This window comes from Uranotaenia lowii, unplaced genomic scaffold (assembly GCF_029784155.1).
Source record: "Uranotaenia lowii strain MFRU-FL unplaced genomic scaffold, ASM2978415v1 HiC_scaffold_295, whole genome shotgun sequence".
Lineage (NCBI taxonomy): Eukaryota > Metazoa > Arthropoda > Insecta > Diptera > Culicidae > Uranotaenia > Uranotaenia lowii.
The window spans coordinates 18741-40965 of record NW_026598196.1 but is presented as its reverse complement, the minus strand read 5'-3'; the positions used below and the strand labels follow the sequence as shown (position 1 = coordinate 40965).

General features: G+C 34.2%; 1 protein-coding gene across 2 annotated transcripts; it reads left to right on the top strand.

The window, feature by feature from the left end:
• The first annotated feature begins 1575 nt into the window (after window positions 1–1575).
• LOC129759864 (transcriptional activator protein Pur-beta) lies at window positions 1576–21985 on the top strand. 2 transcript variants are annotated; one of them, XM_055757409.1, is made up of 4 exons: window positions 1576–1725; window positions 1822–2196; window positions 2914–4033; window positions 19982–21985. In XM_055757409.1, exon 4 carries the CDS (start codon window positions 20234–20236, stop codon window positions 21056–21058), a length of 825 nt encoding a protein of 274 aa, XP_055613384.1. In that variant the 5' UTR covers window positions 1576–1725; window positions 1822–2196; window positions 2914–4033; window positions 19982–20233; the 3' UTR covers window positions 21059–21985. The 2 variants fall into 2 exon arrangements, with proteins under 2 accessions (XP_055613384.1, XP_055613383.1); XM_055757408.1 differs by having other exon boundaries at window positions 2904–4033.
• Window positions 21986–22225: the final 240 nt, after the last annotated feature.

The window sequence follows — 22225 nt, the reverse complement described above, 5'->3', positions numbered from 1 at the left end:
GAAGACTTGATCCGTTATTAAAGGAGACTTAATCAGGGTTCCCTAAGCTTAGGCAAAAAACATGCAAAATAAAAGTTCCTTTTACTTTTTTGGTCATATTACTTTTAATTTCACAGTTTTTAAAGTCAGACAAAAAGAATTCTAGAAGTTTGTCCACTACCCTAAAATCATTGCATACTTGAAGGCGCAATTTTCTAACTTTTAGATTAATGTACTTTTTTGAGTCCTTTTCAACTGGAAATTATTGGATAAATGTTAGTCATTGGATAAATATCAATAATTTCGTGCTTAGTAATTCCCAAAATCCCAAATTCAGAACAAAAATATATCTTTTTGGACTCGACTCGAGAAACATATATTATTTTGAAAAACTTTTTCTAAAAAAATGACAGTTTAAGATTGGTTTGAAAATATGGCATTAAGAAGTTCATATTATACTCTAATGATTGAAATATTAGAATAGATATTTTTGTTATAATTTGTTCGTGTGGGAAACATTTTCAAGTTATAAAAAAAGGATCTTCAAATTACATTTTGTTAGATTTTTCAAACAAAGTGTTATAACCCAAAAAATAAACTTTTAATTTTTTTTTTTGAGAAAACAGGTTTGTTGTTTTGTTCTAATTGGCTATGTTTTTTAGAACATTTGAGCTATGTAAGACATTCTAGTTTCGAGATATAGCTGACTACTCAAGTATTCTCAGGGATCAAGTAACCTCATTCTCCCCTACGGTTTTCATCATATTTAATGAAAGTTTTGTAACAATTACAAGTAACAATTTTCGCTACATCTTACAGCGGCGGATTATGATAATATTAGATATTTAGTACCTTTCACATAATGTAGCTCAATTCTAGTTGTCTTCTGAGTCAATTGTCACAAGTTTGAGTCCGGAGTAAAACTTGTTAGCAGATATGTTTGAAATGTTCATAAAGAGTTTAAAATAATGGAAAATTTTCAATTTCAGTTTAAAAATAAAAGCCGAGAAGTTTTCACCATGCCATTTTGTGTTGAATTTAAAAGTTTGTAGACCAACCAGATGGGACAAAACTCGGAATCAGCTGAATCGATTTTACATGGACAGATGAACTATGATGTCATATCTTGATGAGAGCAGCAGCAGTAACAGCATGCAATTAAAGTCAGCTTTCGCGATTGATATAGTGAGGAGAGCAGAGTAGGGGGAGCAATTTTGCACATACGCAAACATGAAGCGTTCAAGCTGTCACGGTGAATTTAAACTTTTCCCGTAATAATACGATAATAGCTACTGCATGGTTATATGGGACGATATGGGATAAAACTGCAGCTCCGATGGAGACTTTTGAGGCACAACAATGATAGTTAAAGAGTGTTTAGGGACAGGTGATGAAGATGACGATGATGATAGGATAGGAAATTTTAGTTGAGGCATCTCGGCATAGTGTGAGCTTGCTGAGCGCTAGCGTCGTTGTCGAAGACGACGCACGGTCAGAAACAAGACGCAAACGAAATCACAGCGTCTCGCCGCCACTCTGTTTCGTTATTTGACTAACTACCTACTTGGGGTACTCGGGGGTACTTGGCCTAGCCTAGGGTTTGTGGGTACATTTAGCGATGATGTTTTGGAGCAGGTGCCGGGTGCCGGGGGTCGTTGGCGTGTGTTGTGGACATTTTCGAGTGAGGTCTCACGTCTTCTTCAGAGCAAAGCGCAGAGAGTGAGTGCGCTTACGATTGTATGTGAAGTAAGCTATCGCCAATGTGTAGAAGAAAGAGAAGATGTTGGAAAAATGATTGAACTTTGCCAATTTCATAGAACAGATTTTTCTTCCCACTTCCAGACGTTCCAACAAAGACGGAGACTCGGTGCCTTCGGGGGCATCTCTGGACTGTGCAATAGAGACCTGCTGTGGAGGATTGAAGGTTTGCATTTTGTGCACGGATTGTGTTCCGGATCGTAGAGCAGAGTGACCGCTGGAGCTGAACTGCACCAGTAAAGGCCATCGCCAGGACACGGCAGAGTTGAAGCAGACTGCGCTGGAATTCGAGACTTCTGCATTTGTCTCATCAGAGTGTGGCAGCAGTGTCAGTCTTTCTTCTCGAAGGTGAAAAACTTACATGGAACATCCGAAAGACGACGAATCGATCCGGACTTGCAGAGCAATTGGAAGCCCCATTCTAAGGCTGCTTGAGGAAGTGATTGGCCGAAATTGAATGTGAGCATTATTTGGAGTTCATTTTTTTTCCTTTCGGGGTACTCGGGTTTTATTGAACGGCTGGAAAAGTTATTCAAGTGAAGCCAACAAAAATAATAGCGTTTGGTTGAGTGTGAAAAAAATCTAGTGCATGACGTAGGACATTTTTGGCGAAATTGATTGCGAAAAATCAACACTTAACTCATCAAGGCCTATAGAAAAGTGCATCCTTTCGGATATCTAATCAAATATGAAGATTGTTAAGATAGCCTAAAATAATATTCCTTTTTCTATTTTTTTTCGGTCCCTTTCTTGCCAACTATTCAACCGATTGGATGATGTTCCTGGTGCCTGTGGCCGTTTTGACAATTGTAATTTCCGTCGAAAAAAATTGCAATAACGCTGCTGCTGAAAATCATGATTGTGCTGCGATGATGATATTGTGTGATATACGTGTGTACATCTGAAAATTCAATATTGGAAACTCACGTTCGGTGTGTAATTTGTACTGTGTGCTTGCCTGAAATCGCGCATACATCCATACATGGTCGTCGCTATCGAACAACCACTATCAACGTCGTCGTCGTCCACGGAACGTCATATGAACGTCGTCGCGTCGAATTGAAATTATTATTCGACACCACTATTACGGGGTGATCTTGCTTTGGGCTGTGGGCTTCATTCGATTGATAAATGTTGTCCCTCTTTAAATTTCTCACAATTTAAAGGACCTAGCAGTCTTCTGAAGGAAGTTTTGTATGTTGCGGAGATTGATGTTTTCAACGCCGAAACGCTCTGGCAAAAGGAAGTATCGTGAAGCACACGGATACAGCAGCTATTGACGAAGACGGAGGAGCGCGGCTATGAAGAAGTGCTACCACGAATGACCATAGCGAAGGGAAATGCGTGATAAAGCATAGGTACAAGCAGCAGCAGTAGAAGAAGCAGGTCAGGAAGAGGAAGCAGCGTGTGTGAAGTGAAACGTGAGAAAGATAGAGACGAAGCAAAGCAGGTGTAGTAGAGGAGAACTCGAGCAGCAGAGCTATCGATTTTCCTCGGTGATCCAGTGTCTCGGGAAAGTCTCGGACACACCAGCAAGCAAGCAAGCAAGCAGAGCAAACCAGAGCGCGCCAGCAGCCAGCCAACAGGAATCGGCAGAACAGCTGAGTGAGACGCGAAAGGTCTGGCTGTGTGTGCGCTGTAAAAAGTGTTTTCGATCGCCTTGTTGTATGCTTCTTTTCATCGAGGGTGGTGGTTATTGTTGGGTCAGGTTAGAATGCGGCGGCCCCACCAAGTGGTGTGAAACCCTGTATTACATATGTAACATGAAGTGTGAACACTATCTCTGATTGATAGCAAACGCAATCGCCCAAAAAGTTAGTGTGAGGGAAGGAAAAAAAGGAACAAAGGATTACCATTCGCCATCCTACCCGTACCTGGGTTGGCCTCGGTTCTTTTCGTTGGCGCGAGTGAGGGTAGTGTTATGGTGGTGGCGGATGTGAAACGCGTTGGGGCCAGCAACTTCTAGTACAAAATACACACGGGAACGGAGTGGTGGATTGTGGACTAAACAACAACAACAGCAGCAGTCAATTCACGCACTCACGCACGCGAGTGAAGAAACATCTGTTCGAATAATTTGCGGAGCGTGGCGGTGGGTTTCGTTTCGTGGTCGTTGAGAAGTCTGGTGAGTGCCGAATAGCAGCAGTGAGATTTTGTGAGCTGAGCACTGCCAAAATATCGAGCACATTGGATTACCAACATACTTGTACACAAAAACGAAGAAACCTAAGCACGAGAGTTACGAGAGCGAGAGCTACTTCCTCTGTATACATCAGGTTAACGACAGCGTTGCCAGGTAATTGAACGGGATCAGCTGTGGGTTAACAAACTGTGAATTGTCCTATGTGTTTTAGCAGTTTTCGTCAGTTCGACCTTGTCAACCTGGTTAGGATCCATACCTACATAAGGTGGATGAATTAGAACTTTAAGTGATATGTCAACTAAGGAAAAAAAGATGTCTCTGTGATATCGATTGATAGTAAGGTGCACAACAAAACAACTTAGAGCCCGTTTAGAAACTGAAAATATGAACTTTTATTGATTTCCGGCAAACCAACAAGATAATATCTCATTCAGATAGAATATTTTGATATTGAGCAGAACAAAATCTTACATAAATATAACTCATCATTATATGCATGCTTCGAGCACAAGTTCCAATGGGGATGATAACCAGATGAACCCGATCCCCGATCAGGAGGAAAAAACTAAATTATATCAAGATGAGATATGTTAATACTAATTTTTTTCTATCTAAATGAGTTATTTTTCAGTACTCGTAGGATGTTAAAATATCTCAAATTATATCAAAAAATCTATGCGATCATAACTAAATTATATCAATTTTAGATATGATCATTTCGAGAATATATCTCATTTAGATAGCATAGTTTGATATTGGGCAGAACAAAACATATCAAAATTATAACTTATCAAAATATGAGTGCTTCGAGAAAAATTTCTAGTGGAATGTCAATAAACCACATTATATGCTAAAACCATGCTCCATTTTTGGTTTCCCAAAAATTGGATTCCAATTTAATGGATCTGTTCGTGTTTCATTAAAAGTTGCACTTATGTATAACAAAATATGATATAATTATTCTATTTTAGGACAATCCCGAAAAAATCTTTATCATTGAAAATGAGCTCCACCCCATTCAAGTCTGTCAAACAGAATAAGATATAATTCAGATTGGAGAAACTTAAAATCGACCATTTAGAGTACTTAAATATAACTGAATCAGATGTAAATATCTTGGTGAGATACGTTTGAGTTATTATTTTGATATGCTCTCCTGATCGGGTCAGGAGAGCATATCAAAATTAAAACTCAAAGATATCTGAACGAGATATTTATAACTTCTTCAGTTTGTATTTTGTTCTCATTATTTTCGACTTTAAGTTTCTTGAATCTGGGTAATATCTTATTTTGATTGACATTCTTTAATAGGATTGAACTCACTTTCAACGATAAAGAATTTGTTTCAAATTGTTATAAAATATCATATTCGTATCTTATTTTGATAAGCATATAACTTTCCATGAAACACGGACATCAAAGTCAACGGCCCAAACCGTACTTTAATGAGTTTCGCTCAACAGATTCTTGAAATAGAATCCAAATTTTAGGAAACCATAATTGGAACATTGTTTCAGCAAATAATGTGGGTTATTGACATTCCACTAGAAGTTTTTCTCGAAACATGCATATCTAGATATGTTATAATTTTGATAGGTTTGTTCTGCCCAATATCAAACTAAGCTATCTGAACGAGATATAATCTTGAAAGGAGCATATCAAAAGCTGATATAATTAAGTTATGATCGTATAGATTTTCTGATATAATTTGAGATATTTTAACATCCTACGAGTACTGAATTATAATTCATTTTGATAGAAAATAAATTAGTATCAAAATATCTCATCTTGATATAATTTTGTTTTCCCCTCCTGATCGGGAAGAGAGCATATCAAAATAATAACTCAAACATATCTCATTAAGATGTTTATATCTAATACAGTTATAATTTAGTACTCGAAGTTTTCGATTTTAAGTTTCTTTAATCTGAATTATATCTTATTTTTAAACTTGAATGGCATTGAGCTCATTTTCAATGATGCTTTTTTTCTTCTCAGATTGTTCTGAAATGAGGCCCTTGGAGCCAAAGGGGTAAAAGTGACAAAATGGAAAAATAACGAGATAACCATCTAGAACGAATCCTTGACTGTCAATCATCCCGATCAGGAGGGAAAAACAAAATTATATCAAAATGAGATATTTTGATACTTATTTTTTTCTATCTAAATGAGTTATAATTCAGTACTCGTAGGATGTTAAAATATCTCAAATTATATCAAAAAATCTATACGATCATAGCTAAATTATATCAGTTTTTGATATGCTCCTATCAAGATTATATCTCGTTCAGAAAGCATAGTTTGATATTGGACGGAACAAATTATATCAAAATTATAACTTATCAAGATATGAGTGCTTCGAGAAAATTTTCTAGTGGAAGGTCAATAAACCACATTAATTGATAAAACCATGCCCCATTTTTGGTTTCCCAAAAATTTGATTCAATTTTATGAATCTGTGGAGCGAAACTCGTTAATGTAAGGTTTGAGCCGTTGACTTCGATGTCCGAGTTTCAGAAAAAGTTGTACGTATATCAAAATAAGATATAATCATTTTATTTTAGGACAATCCGAAAAAAATTTTGATCATTGAATATGAGCTCAACCCCATTCAAGTTTGTCAATCAGAATAAGATATAATTCAGATTGGAGAAACTTAAAATCGAAAATTTGGAGTACTTAATTATAACTGAATCAGATGTAAATATCTTGGTGAGATACGTTTGAGTTTTTATTTTGATATGCTCTCCTGATCGGGATCATATGCTATTTTAATCATAATTTTATTTCACTATTTTGTTATGTTTAGATCCCGTTGAAAAAATCGTGCTTACTGAAATTTCCTTTTTGTTTGGAGCCAAAGGGGTATAAGTGCTGCACTTATACCCCTTTGCCTCCAAAGTCCATTAAACTGATGTACTTATACCCCTTTGCCACCAACCCTAACTTGATTTCATGAAAGTAATGTTTTTTCATCGGGACCAAAAAATTTTAAAATTATGTAATTCACTTTTCTTTTGAATAGCTGATGATGTTTAAAAATTTACCATCAATTATGATTCATCTGATTGCATTTAGTGATAATTCTAGTAGAAAAAAAATTAATATATTTAATAATTTTTTTTATTTCAATAACAAATTAGCGGATCACAAATTCCTGATTTCTGGATATATGAAGTGTGTCACGGATTAAAGGCTTATAAAGTATAAAAAAAATGTATTTGTACGAGATAATTGGGTTAATATTGAAGCGCCTATCGTTAATTTACTGTAAAAAACCAACTCAGAGTGATCGCAAGTCCCATTCCAATACCCAATTAATTAGGCAAAGACGTACAAAACACGTGGTGATTGGAATTTAGTGGAAAATACCTTTCACGAATTATTATAAATTAATCTTGATGAAAAAACGTTGTTTGGAGAGATTTAGTAGAAGTTGCCAAGACCAGGTCGATCTTCAGCCTTAAAATCTCTTAACCTACTGTACCAGAGTATATTTCTCATCAAAACATCAAAAAATATATTTATACGAAAACTAATTGACTCTTGTAGCAATGAATATTTATGGTTTCTTACCCATATCAATAAGATAAAAAAACCTGGATGTGAAAATTTGTTGGTGGCAAAGGGGTATAAGTGAATTTATTTGGTGGCAAAGGGGTATAAGTGCATGTGTTTGGAGCCAAAGGGGTATAAGTACCAAATTTAAAAAATATGTATCGCCTCAATAAACGTCAAATAAACGTTGTTTTTTGGGAAAATGTTGTAAAATGCTTTGTTTTTATTTAGAAAAAACATTCACATGAAAAAAAATTCATAAAAAATATCTATGGAATTTACTGGAACACAACGAAGTTCAAGTGCTTTTTTCTCGAAATCAGGTTTTATGCACTTATACCCCTTTGGCTCTAAGGGCCTCAAATATTATGATCATATCCTATTTTGATATGCATACAACTTTTCATCGAAGTCAACGGTCCAAACCGAACTTCAATGAGTTTCGCCCATCAGATTCATGAAATTGAATCTTAACTTGGCAAACCAAAAGTGGAGCATGCTTTTACCGAATAATACGAATTGTTGTCATTCCACTAAAAATTACTCTCGAATCATTCATATCTGGACAAGTTTTATTTATATTAGGGTTTGTTTCGCTCGATATCAAACTTTGCTTTCTGAATAAGATATAATCTTGTTATAAGAGTACCAAAAACTGGTATAATTAAGCTATGCTTGCATAGATTTTTCGATATAATTTGAGATATTTTAACATCCTACGAGTACTGAATTATAATTGATTTTGATGAAAAAAAAAAAAAATATCAAAATATCTGATAATGATGTAATTTTCTTTCGGGAAAAACCCTATCAGCAGATACAAACAAAATTATATCAATATGAAATATTCGTATATTTTTTTTCCTTTAAAAATGAGTTATAATTTAGCATTCCTAGGATGTTAAAATATCTCAGATAATATCGAAAATCCATACGACCATAGCAAAGTTATATCAGTTTCTGCTATCTTTATAACAAGATTTTATCTCATCCAGATAATTCTATATGATCTGATAATTGATATTGAATAAACTAAAATCTTACATTTAAAATTACTCCTTGAAGTATGCATGCTTCCAGAAGAATTCTGGGGATTTTCTTGACCCGTGTAAGTCGCCGATCAGGACAGCCTAACAACATTATATCTCAATTTACATTTATATCTTATTCGGGTTAATTTTGTGCTTTGTAGTTGTAAAATATCTTCAAATAAATACAAAAAATACGGAATGTTTGGAAAATCGTTTATGTACATTGTAAAAATAACGGATCCTAGAATTAAACCCTTAGGAAATCCAGGAATCCAGGAATAATTGGATGCTGCGTTAAAAATTGACCATTAATCTGTAAGATAATAACTAAATTAAATCAATTTTTGATATCCTCATAATATGATCATATTGTATTCAGATAGCATTGTTTGATATGCAGCAGAACAAAACCTCACATAAATATAACTCCTGGATATGAATGATTCGAGAATATTTTCTAGGGGAAGGTCAATAATCCGTATTATTCGCTACAAGCAAGTAAAATGCCGTTCTTCTTTTGGTTACTCAAATAGAGATTTAATATTTTGAATCTGTTGAGCAAAACTCATTGCATTGTAGTCCGGTTTGGACCTTTGACTTCGTTGTCCGAGTTTCATGAACTGTTGTATGAATATCAAAATAAGATAAGATCGTAATGTTTTATAGAAATCTGAAACAAATTTTGTATTGTTAAAAACTTATTCATTCACAATCAAGTGCGCCAATCAAATTGAAGCATAATCCAACTCTAGGGGAGATGAGGGCATAACGAGTACCTGGGGCATAGTAAGCACTCCTCTTTTCTATAAAAGAACGTATTTTCTTGAATATTTAAATTTTCATGAGGGTTTGTTTCGTACTTCCTTTGGTATTAATTTTTCAGCAAAAAAGAATTCTCCATATCATCTTTACAAAAATATTTAAAAAAAACCACTAGGTTCTCAAGTCACGAAAATATTATAATTTTTGAGCATTAGAAAATAAGCTTTTATGGACGTCAAATCATCTTGATCCACAATGTACGCACTGCAACATGATGTACACATTTTTCACTATAATCAATTTTAAAACGGGTTTGTACTTTAATTTGTTGACTCGGGGCGAACAGAGCACCATTGATCGGGACACGATAGAATCTAGCAGCGAATTCAACTCGATGAAGTCAACTGAATTATAGAGCTACAGCTTGACCAGTTGACATCTGACGATTTAGCCTATTGGTAAGGTGTCGGAGAGGTAATTAGAAGACTCGAGTACGATTCCTGGTCGAAGTGATTTTTTTTTTACAAATGAATTAAACGAATCTAACGTTGGAATTTGCACGCTTTTTATGCCACATTACTTGAAAAATCCGTAAGAAGATTCTACCTTTTTTCCTTTTTTCTTCATCAAATTTATTGAATTTGTTTTGGTGCATTAAAATAGATATATCTGAATATTGTTCGAGAAACATATTTGAGATGTATTACGAGTTTCAAAAACTATAAATTTAGTACAAATCGGTTTGATAAACAAGAGAGATAGAGCGCTTCTAGTCAGTCAGGAGTGCAAATTGACACTCTAGGAACTCTATTGGGTAAACATTTCTGGGACTGATGAGGGTAACCTAGGAAACCGAGCTGGTGAGGTTTTTTTCACAAAAAGTGTTTTAACCCTTTAAATCCTTAAAGGTTTTTCGCTTAAAAATGTCACAGAAGTTATCTAATATATAAAGATGAGTTGGACTATATATGTTTGTTTGTTTGTATGCACCTTATACAAATCGACACCGCTTAACCGATCAGCCTGAAATTTGGTGCAGTTATGCATTTGGACCATGGTAAGGTTTTAGTAATAGTTTTGAGCCCCTCCCACCCAAGAAAAGGGACCCTCCCATACAACTTTCGTTTTTATTCCCACAAACCAAAAGTCATGGCACCCATTTTGGCAACCGATTTTCGTTTCCTTTGGCGGGGTTATTTTTACCATCACCAAGGGCCGGGCATTAGAAACGACCATCCAGAGTTCACGTGTACTGGATAGCAAATCAAAGCTTGCTGAGCATTAAAAAATTTGAAAGGGAACATTTTGGCGGGTGTTTTTGTCATTTTACTTCAAAGCATGTGGAACCGGTTCGAGATATTTGGATGCAATAATATGCCTACATTTTGAATTGAAAAATGCAACTAGCCTGGAATATAGATATTGACAAGAATTGTACATAGTGGCTTTCAAAGCTCTTTACCGCCGCTGGGGGGCTTTGAGGGTCTACAAAAACATACAGTGAAATGAACAGTGAACAATTAATTGACTTTTTCAGCTGAACAAATATTTGGACTGAGCGTTGAAAAACTTATGAATTGATTTTCATAAATTCCAGCTTTTAAGAGCCAAGCATTTTCATATTTTTGGGATTTTTTATAGAGAAAGAAAAATTTATTAGATTCAGCTTTCAGCCTCTTAGATAGCCTTCGAGGAATTCAAACGGAGGTTTTGGAAATTGATTTGGAAATTAAATCTAAGGTTTTGAGCATTATGCAATTCAATTTCATTGGCCAATTTCTGACTTTTGAGTCATTTTTGGTCCAGGACTTGAAAACATTGATCACTTTTCACAATAATTAATGGGATGATTGTGTCCAACAATGGAAACATTGAAATATAACTTAAATTAACTCTATTTCATAACATTATTATGGTAACTTCGGCTCAGAGATAGTTTGTTTTCGATAACTTCAAAAGACTATTAGTAGAACTTTTAACGTCTAAGAACAAGTACCTTCTCATAAAGCAGTGTGATTTTAAAAAGCACACATACAATTGAAAACATGCAAAGTGAGTTTTGAACATGGTTCAACAAGATTCGAAAGTCTTTTTTGAAAATTTCTAAGTAAATAAAACTTGAATATACCATTGTACAGGGAGATAATCACACTCGAAAAGTGGAATGATTTCCAAAAGAGATTTTTATTAAATGGGGGATTTAAAGGTATTAAAAAACACATTTGTATCAGCTGAAGATATCAGGTAAATGCTATTCAAGCTTTCTTAGAAATGATGCGTGAAAAAATGTTTGTTATAATAGGATGAACAAGCAATCAAGGAAATAGTTTTAAATTTCTTCAATCACAAACAAATATATTTTTAAATTATGAACACGCGAAAAACAATAAATAATCTCAATTCAAACCTAAAAAAGACTAACAAAACCTACATAGCTAACATGCCCTAAAATTGGCAAAAATTACAAAGCTTCTAAGATTTTGAAAAGTCCAACGACTCATTTTGATTTATATTTTATGCGAACCCGAGCAAGGCCGGATAAAATCAGCTAGTGATTTATAATTACAATCAAATTTGCTCTACGAAAAACTTTATCGTTGAGGATTTTTTGCTTCTAAAATTGCATAACCACAGATGCTTAAGAACTTATTTTTAAGTACTTTTCCGGTTGTAGTTATTACACATTTCTTTCGTTTTACCCCGATTTTTTTTTTAATATAATTGTTTTCCAATAACTGAGATATTTCAACTTAACGGGTGGCAACTATAATTTTGAAATTTTTCTTTTAAGCTGTAAAAAAAGTTAAGTGTATTTGAAGAAGATATGATTTATTGAATTAAAGGTATATTATACATTGTTGAAAAAAATTAGTGAACAGTTGAAAACGGTCCATAACCGGCTGTTCGGCTTCCGTTTGATGTCGGAACAGAAGCGTTGTACGGCCTTCATGTCAACTGTGTGAATATATATCTTGATTCTACCAATCAATTGTTTGCATTATTAGCCGCTTGGAAGATATATTTAAGTTCCTTTTCTTCCTCTTCTTTTGAGAGAGAAATAAAATTCATTCTGTGGACCATATGATTGAAAGCGGCCATCTTGTGTTCGAATGAATGATTAGAGGTGCTCGGGATAACCCTCATAGTATTAGTTAGTTTCCTGCAAATATCAAAATTGAAAAGATTTTCTTCTCTTTTTATGGGAACTTCCAGGAAAAGGATTTTCTTGTCCTCTTCCATTTCACAAGTGATCTTGATATTCTTATGTAAACCATTTATGGCTGTAAGAAGTTCCTCGAGAAAATCTTTGTTCACTACACAGAAAATATCGTCGACGTATCTCCACCATTTTTCGGGTAGTAAATCCTGTTTTTCAAGAGTTTCTTCCAAATGAGCCATAAACAATTCACAAAGAAGCGGAGACAACGGGTTTCCCATCGGAGCCCCTTTTGTCTGTCTATAGAACAGATCCCTAAACATAAAATATGTCTGTCCCATACATACTGACCATCCCACTGAGGATGCTAGCAAGTAGCTAGTGAAATACTAGTATTTGGGTTTTTCAAATACTGTGGCTGAATTCAAAGGAATCATCGACTACTTTTAAATCATAGTTTCATTCAGCTAAGAGGTTCTTCAAACCTTCTCTTTGATTACTAGTCGAAATCTAATCCTCAGTGTATTCTGGGGCTCTTGTCGTCTTTCGGTACTTAATTCCAACTTTTTTCAATGTCTTGCCAATGTACTGGTGAGAACAATTGAGCTTTTTAGTGGCATCCCCCGTTGGCCCAGTGAATCCTTGTTGTTGAAGGCACGAGAGAGAAAACGAAGTCCCTTTGCGTCCATAATTTTCGCTGGTCTGCCACTACCTTGCTTGCGAGTAGTTGTTGGGGATTTCAGTATATGCCACATTTTTACTTTTTAAATGTTGTATTGTACCTATACTTTTTGCCAAAATTTTTGTGCAGTTCGTAAAACTGTACAACGCGCTCGCGAAACGCTTTTTGTTTCTACGGCATTTTGAGCAAAACCTGGCAAACATAAACGAATCAAAAATACAGACGAAAAGAGGAGAAGAAAAGCCAACACATACAAACTCTTATTTTTCTCCGAGCTTTTGAGTATTTGGGCCTCGAAAAAAATCCAAAATTGGAACCCGAACCCGAACAGGGAGAAATATAAAATTATAGCTAGATGATATATTTTGATATTCGATCTTTTCTATCAAAATTAGTTATAATTTAGTTCTCGTAGGATGTTAAAATATCTCAAAATATATAAAAAAAATCAGATACCATAGTTTGATATTAAGCAGAACAAAACCTTACAAAAATATAACTCATCATTAAGGTTGCCAGAATTTTTTCAGAACGTATACGGACTGAACAAACCGGGCAATTTTTTATAAAAACCTGGCAAAATCGGGGCAGTTGATTTCACAAGTGACGACAGTAAATCCGGGCAATATCCTGGCAATTTTCCCAAAACCCAGAAATTATTCAACAAAAAGTAAAGAAAACAAAATTAAAAAAAATATGTTATTTTCATTCAAATTCATCGACACATTTTTAATTGTATTTTAGGCTAACCTTTTATTAATTACTTTTCATAAAACATTCTCAAAAAATTTTGTGTTGGAGGCATTTGCTTTTTTTTTGTTTACCAAATAAACTGAATAAATCCGGGCAAAATCCGGGTATTTTTCAATAAAATGCGGGCAACCGAGCCGGGCCGAACTGTTCCCAAATTTTGTATTGAATATTCGGATAGAACCGGGTAATCTGGCAACCTTACTCATCACGATATGAACGCTTCGAGATGGTTTCTAGTGGAATGTCAAAAACCCGAATTATTCTATAAAAGCACGTTTAATGTCGCTCCATTGTTGGTTTCCTCAGTGAATATTTAAATTTATGAATCTGTTGGGCGAAACTCATTGAAGTCCAGTTAGGGACGTTTACTTCGATATCCGTGCTTCTCAAAAAGTTGTATGCAGATCAAAATAATATATGATCATAGTATTTTATAACATTCTCAAAAAAATCTTTATCATTGAAAAGGAGCTCCATCCTATCCAAGTCTGTCAATCAAAATAAGATGTAGGGTTAGTTGCCCTACTTTGGACACTTTAAGCGATGGTTTTTAAACAATCGTGTTTTTCTCATAAATGGACGGGAAATTTATATCTTTCGGGTAATTCATTTATAAGTCATGATCTTATCTGCAAGTTTCAATGAAAATTTTCAACTTAGGTTTTGCCGTTATTGAGAGATTTGCAAAGATATGGATGATCAACATTTCCAACTTTGAATCCAACTAATCCAGATTGAAGAAACCTAAAATCGAATACATTGAGTACTAAATTACATTCTAAATTTGAGATTCTTAATCAAATTTGGATCATTGAGTAAGATTTTTCATGAGTAACAATATTAACTCAGAGATAATGCCAATACCTCGAAAACTAATTCCCGGTTCAGAATGCTGCTTCAGTTTTTCAAAATGTTCTTGCTTGTTGATAATCATTCGTTTTCGAACATAAAATTTTAAATGAAACTATACTCATTGCTGAAGTTTTGCTTCCATATTATTAAAATCTTGAATGCATTTCTGTATTCATATTTTTGATTCTGTTTTCAGTTTGGGATTCTTGATTTTAGTTTCGAATCATCATTAAAAAATAGAAATGAAAAGCTGTTTTGCAATCGCTCAAATTTGGTTTTGCATTTAATTTAGAAATGGATACATGATTTTAGAAACTTAGACGCAATTTAAATATTTGGATAATAATTTTTCAGGTATTAGAAAAAAAAAATAGAAACTATTCTAGGTTTTGTCTGATGTTCATTCAAAGTTCTTAAACTTCATTCTTTCCTTTTTTAAAAAAGTTAAAAATTATTTCTTTTGCCAAATCCAAACATTATAAAGCTTTTAAGTGGGGATCCAGGATTGAAAACTTAGAATCAGATTCATATCGTTTTTAATTTTATTCACATTTTATTTCAAACGCGCAAGTCGTATGAAAAATAATCAAAAAATAAAATATTCAGTTTGAAACCCAAAACATCAGAATTAAAATTATAGGTTCATGGATGAGAGTCTTAAACAAATTTAAATTCTTGGCTTGTAACGGGAATGATTTGAATTCTAAATTCAGGAATAATTTTTTTTTATATTTCAGAAATCGCATTGAAATTCGATAACAAATCTGAAGTTCAAATTTTTAGTTAAGGTGCAGAAAGATTTAGAATTAATATTCAAAATCTAGATTCAGATTCAGCTCGTAAATGAGTTCCACAATCAAGATAAAATTATTAAGATGACTTTTTGTTGGGGAATTTGTATTGCAAGAGATCGCATACTTATAATTTTGATTGTTAGATCAATTTCGAAAATTTCAAATTCTTCATTTTGAATATACAAATCAGCTAAAAATTACAAATTTATGAGTTTATTTTGTTATTTTTTTTCTATGAAAAAAGTGATTTTTTTTTAAATCAATCATTAATTATGGAATTGATTTTCAATTCAAAATATTATCTATAATCTTCGTGTAAAACAAATGGCAGAGCACTCCATTGTTTTGTATGTTGCAGTTGCTGTGTTTTCAAAAACCAAATTTCACACTAAAATCTTAAACTTGGAATGAGGTTGCAAGATTCGGATTTGAACTTAAAATATTTAATCTATTATTTTTACTTTTGAAAACTTGATTTATTTTGAAAGAAACTAAGTTCATCAGTTTTTTTTGAGCAAATTCAAAGAAGTCCAAAATCAAAATTTTGTTACTAAAGGACTTCTTATATAATAATAGCTAACTATTTCGAAGATTTAAAGATGTAGTTTCTATTTTATACTGTCAGTATAAAAGAACTTGAAATTGAATAATCAAATAGGGTAAGTGTTCCTAATTTGGCATGTGTACCTAATGTTAACATACCGTTCGATTTTGACTGTTTTTGATCTTGTTTTTCACTTATCACAAATACAAGAAAATAGATAATGTAACGGATCATGTGAACTTTCATTTCTTAAACAAATTAGTTTTCTAACTCATAGGATTTTTCGTAAAATCCGGATTGTTTCAAAGTATGTCCAAATTGAATAAAATTGTTAGCGAATTTCTTAAAAAAACACCTATTTAGAAATGGAAGATAAAAGCTGAATTTGTCTTCCGATGTTTTTGAAATTTTTCGTCGGGTTGTTTTTTATCATGATTTTAGTAATAAGTATGTTAGAACCATGTTTTTTTTCGTGTAAAAACTAAAAAAAGCTTATGTCCACAATTAGGAACACTATTTTCAATGTGTTCCTAATTATGGACATAGTCAAAGTTTTCCAAACTTTATCAAAGTCATAGAATGTATTTGAAATAAATTCGGTTGGTTGAATTGTGTTTTAACTTAATTTTCAACGATCTGTTCAAATCAGCTGTTTTGAGTTAATAAAACATGATTATTTTTTACTTCGGTGTATCTCAAAGCTATAAATGTTGAGAAAATATTTTCTCCAGGTTGTAAAGAACGCACCCTACGCAACAGAAAAGGAAACTATCAAGTTACTAAGAGCTTCTCAACGAGAAAAGAATAGAAACGAAAAATTAAAAAAAAAATCTTAATAAAATACGTTGTATACCGCCACCTGGGGCATCATGCAACACTTTTCCATTTCAATGGCTTCTAAAAACCTAATGTTCACAGATAATCATACCGCTTATACATCAAAAGTTTTAAGGTTAATGGGACATCAAATTAACGTAGTCAGAAAAATATTTGGTTTCACCAGTTATTTTTAAATTTTCAAAACATGCGATTTTTACCCTACTAAGGAAAAGCGGTAAGTTGCAAAAACCTTTGTTTTGAATGAAAAATTAAATGAAAAAGTGTGAAAAGTAATAGTTTTTGAAATATTTGTGATTTCGTTACGCATAAAGCACGATCTGCAATTATTTCAGCTGATATTTTTTCGGATTTTTTTTTTAAAAGAAAACATAAGGATGCTGTATACATTTAGTGATAAAAAAATACTACAACAAAATTTAAAACGATATTCCAGCATATGAAAACAAGATTTAATTTGTGAATCATTGATTTGCATGTCGATGCATTTTAGACCAGACTGCTATCGGAATTTTCAAAATATTTATTTAAAAAAATTAAATGCTTGTCCGAAAAATATTTATACTCCAACAGTGTTGATATAGGATAATAAAATCAATATAAAGTGTGTAGGTGATAAGCCAATCCATCATACTGTGTAAAGTTTTTTACGGTGTCAAAAAATATAAAAATTTCGATTTTTCAAATTTTCTATGAGAATCAAAAACTTCAAAAAACTATCTCATGACGTGAGAAACTATGGCATCATCGTTTTGTTCTCATTAAATGTTAATTTTATTACCTTATACTCAAACAAAATTTAAACAAGTGTTGTGACACACAAATGTTGCATCTAACCATGCTGTTGCATGATGCTCTGTTCGACTGTATGTTATTTGTATCCATTACAATGAATTTTCTACTTTTTGAAATATAATAAGTGTATCCATTGGAAAAGATAAAGTTTGAATTTTAAAAAGCTCAACATCCACTAGTTTCTTGAAAACTAGCGTAAAGGAATACTGTGTAGGATTCAAATAGTCATTAAATATTTCTCTATTCGGATTCCAAAAACGTTGAAAAATTTATAAAAAGGTGAGTTTTGAGATTGTTCTCATTAAAGTATTAAAAATAGATCCATATGCAAAATCAGGAACCAATATTGGGTACGCGGATACATTTTTCCTCATATGTAAACATTAGGAACACCTTTATGTTAACATTAGGAACAATTAGTGCCAAATTAGGAACATTGACACACTTTTTAAAACATTAATTTTTTTGTAAATTAAATCTTGAAATGATAACTTTAAACCATAACAGAGTTCAGAAAAAAATTTGGAACTTAGTTACCAAAAAATTGTATATCTAAGAATTCATGATTCGGCCTACTAATATGAAAACTAAAAACCTCTTACATAATATAGCGAAATTAGGCTCACTTACCCTAGTACCTATGAAAAATTCTTTTTAATTTGTTTTATTTATGCATTGTTTGAGCAAAAATATCATAGTAAAAAATTTAATCACCAAAACTATCCTCCCCCCTCTCCATGAGGCGGTTCTTCCCAGCTAACATGAAATCGTAATAGAAATGATAATCCAAATCGAATATTAAGACATTTTCAATAACTATCGTAAACACGTAGGTATTGAGAGATGTTCTATCATTCATTTACGATAAGCTTTGCCCAAAAAAAATTGAATTGGATAGCAGTTTAGTCAATTCGTAAATATGTCTCCAAAATGTTGGGAATGCGCTAATTCAACATTAACGATTTGAGTGAACTGTTTTACGATAAATGGGCGGTTCTTCAATTGTTACTCTCTCCGGTCTCTTCCTTTGATCGATTCGTAAAAAGAAAATCTCACCTATAGAGCTATAGCGTGGACCATATCAACTGACGAGTTGGCATCGTGGTAAGATACCGGACTGCGAACTCGGGGGACTTTTTTTTCGTTTATTTGGCTTTTTGTTTGAAAATCCAATCGTTTGAATCTTGTCATTGTAGATATATCGCCTCCACTTTTTTAGCTATATGCTATTTTGGTAAGTTTAATACAATCTTTTTATCTGGTATATTTGTTTGAATAATTCTGTTGTTCCTGCGTTATACCTGCGTTATACCTTCATAAATGTTTGCTGGGTTCCTACGGCCCTGACTGGATCAGGGCAAGTTTAAGTTATAATTTTGATATGATCGCGAACAGTAAACTATGTATGTACGCCTTTTTCAATTTGATGTCGTTTTTTTCTCAACCTCAGCCCCAAATAACTGGGATATTTTTTGTCCAAATATCAATCTAGATTGGTTGACTTTTAGACCTTACAGCCAATAATTTAAGATCGAAAAACACATAGAACAAAGATTTCTGAGGCTACTAAAATGATTTCTTTTGAAAAATAGCCGCGTTTCCAGTTTTTACATGTTTTAAGGTTCTATCAGGGAAATTGCCGTATAAACTGGAACGTTGATCATCGTTGAGATCGCTTAATAAATTTCATCTACATTCAACCTGGCGCAGTTGGCAAAAAAATATTCTCATATACTTAGTTTTACTAGGAAATATATCTTACTTACTGGCCTTAAATGGTATAAGACCAAACTAAACCTTTGCACATGTCATGTTCTTTACAGAAAATCGACAAAAATCACTCTGCGTTGGCAAATACGAATTCACAAATAGTTATGTGTCTTTTCCTTGATGCTTTTCATTTAGAAAAGCTAAAAATTTAAGTGTTAAGGCTAATTTAAATACTTTTTACGCTTCCATCCTCATTTTTTGCTTATAAAAGCAAGTCCAAAGCAAGATCCGGAAATGTTTTCGCATGGTAAAGTTTGCAAAATGTGCTTTTAGCACACTTTTAGTGTTAAAATTTCTACCACTGTCTCCCAACACCAGTGAATTTGTTCTAACATTGCATTGATCTTAATATTTAAAGCAGATGGATAATTTTCGGCAATCTGTTGATAAACGCTGATAAACCAACGTGCTTCTGATCATAGTATGCAATGCATTTTAGTTGAATAAATATGTATGTTTTCATTGTTGAAACAAAATAGTGTGCCTAGCTTTAGCATTGGACCTTTTTGTAATACACATTCTTTAAAAAAAATTTCCAACCATTATTTTTCTCATATCCGTTCCAGATCGACTTGTTGACTGCCGGCTCTACTGTTGAACGCCTTTAAGGAGCATAGTTTCAGATACAGTTTCCGTACATCGACTACGTCGTCGGAGGGACCCCAACGAAAAAACGCCGGAAGTGCGTGCTGGACGAGTAGCACCCATTTCCCTCTGTAAATCCGCCTGGACATTTTTTTCCTTTGGGACCCGGTTACAAAGCGGCTTAGAAAATAAATTTTAATCTGACTCTCGGTTGGTTCGGTGGTGCTTCTGAAATGTCCGACACCGGTAGTGGACACGAAGGAGCCCAGAAGGACTACTCACAGAAGATGGACGGTGGCGGTGGCGGGGACTTTGACTCCGGTCAGCAGTCCCAGCAAACCGAACAGGAACTGGCCACCAAGATGCTGCAGATCCAGTCCAAACGTTTCTACCTGGACGTGAAGCAAAATCGGCGGGGTCGGTTCATCAAGGTGGCAGAAATCGGCGCCGATGGCCGGCGCAGTCAGATCTTTCTGGCCTTATCGACGGCAGCCGAATTTCGGGACCACCTGTCGACTTTCAGCGATTATTACGCTTCGTTGGGACCACCGAATCCAGACAACGTACCCGAAGATGGGAAGCTAAAGTCGGAGATGATGATCAAGGACAATCGGCGATATTACCTTGATCTGAAAGAGAACGTCCGAGGCCGGTTTCTGCGAGTATCACAAACGATCACGCGGGGTGGGCCACGTTCCCAAATAGCGATTCCGGCCCAGGGGATGATCGAATTCCGTGACGCCTTGACCGATCTGCTCGAGGAGTTCGGCACTAATGACGGTGGCTTCAAGGGAGAACTGCCGGAGGGAAGGCACATGCGTGTAGACAACAAAAATTTCTACTTCGACATCGGCCAGAACAGTCGGGGCATCTACATGCGGGTGTCGGAAGTGAAAAGTAACTTCCGGACTGCGATTACGGTGCCGGAGAAATGCTGGTCCCGATTCCGGGACATCCTGGGCGACTACTGCGACAAGATGAAGAAATCGTCCGATTCAACCTCTCTGTCGATCACTGCCGATAACCCATTGCAGAAGCAAACATCAAATAATATGTAAATTAGTGTGTGACAAAAGAAAGAAAAGGAAACACAACCGTGCGAGAGAGACAGCTTCATACGGTGTATTTCCCCCTTCCCTCCTTTCCTGAGAAGAAGAACAACTCTTTGTGGCTTAAGTTCCCGCAGACTTTTTGTTGATTGTATTGACTACTGAAACAATATTCATATTTGATTTTCAACTTGTTTTTCTCTTCTCGATTTTTTCGAGTAGTTTTTTTTTTTTGGTTATTTCTGTTCTATTCTTGTTAACATCTGAAAACAAAATATACTAAATTATAAAAAAAGAAGAAATGAAGAGTATAAAATATATTATACATATAGTTATAAATGAAACAGAGAGAAGATCAGATCTAATCTGAATATAAAATGCAGTTATAAGATTTAAATAAAGGCAAAAAAATTTAACAAATTTAACTTATTACTGAACACAAAGCAGAAGGTCAAAAAATAACGGAAACAGAACGGCAAAGACACACACAAACTACAAACACACAAACACAAATACAAGAGAATCACAATTGCAATTAACTGTAGCTAATAGGGAGTAATTGAACACGAGAAAAAATAAAAAGTAATAGTAAAACAAAAGCCGCGAAGCTAGCCTGTGTGTAGTCCCACGTTCAACTTTCGGTGCGCGAACTGTTCCGCATTTGCGTTTCCGGCTTTGGTTAAGAAAGGTCTAGAAATCGTTTTAGAACACTCAAAGTTAGACCATCGTTGTTACGCGTATCAGTTTTAAACAGACAATATTTAGTGAGTGCTATCAACAGACAATATTTTAGAGAGCACTGTTTGTATCCACAACTCGATCTTTAACTGACAGAAAGATGACGACTGGGGATGGATTCAGTCGGCTTTTAACGAACACGATTATTATTGTTTTTAGCAAACTATGGACTTTAACAAAAAAAAAAAAAAAAGAAAACTCTAAACTAGGCACATCATCCATCATCTTTTGGTAAAGCTCCAATTATCGTTATGAATTGTGTGGAACGAAAAAGTTCAGTGAAGACTCCTAGACGAAGGACAAACTCTGGAAGAAAGCCAATATATTACCAACTGTTAAATGTTACACTTTTTAGAAATCTTCAAATTGCTGTTTTGTAGACTTTCAAGCTCAATTCCCAGTTTTGCAATTATATCTCAAACATTCAAGAAGAGTAAA

What these genes read in the sequence shown, in the direction of transcription:
- LOC129759864 (XM_055757409.1), top strand. Translation starts at nt 20,234, where the DNA reads ATGTCCGACACCGGTAGTGGACACGAAGGAGCCCAGAAGGACTACTCA.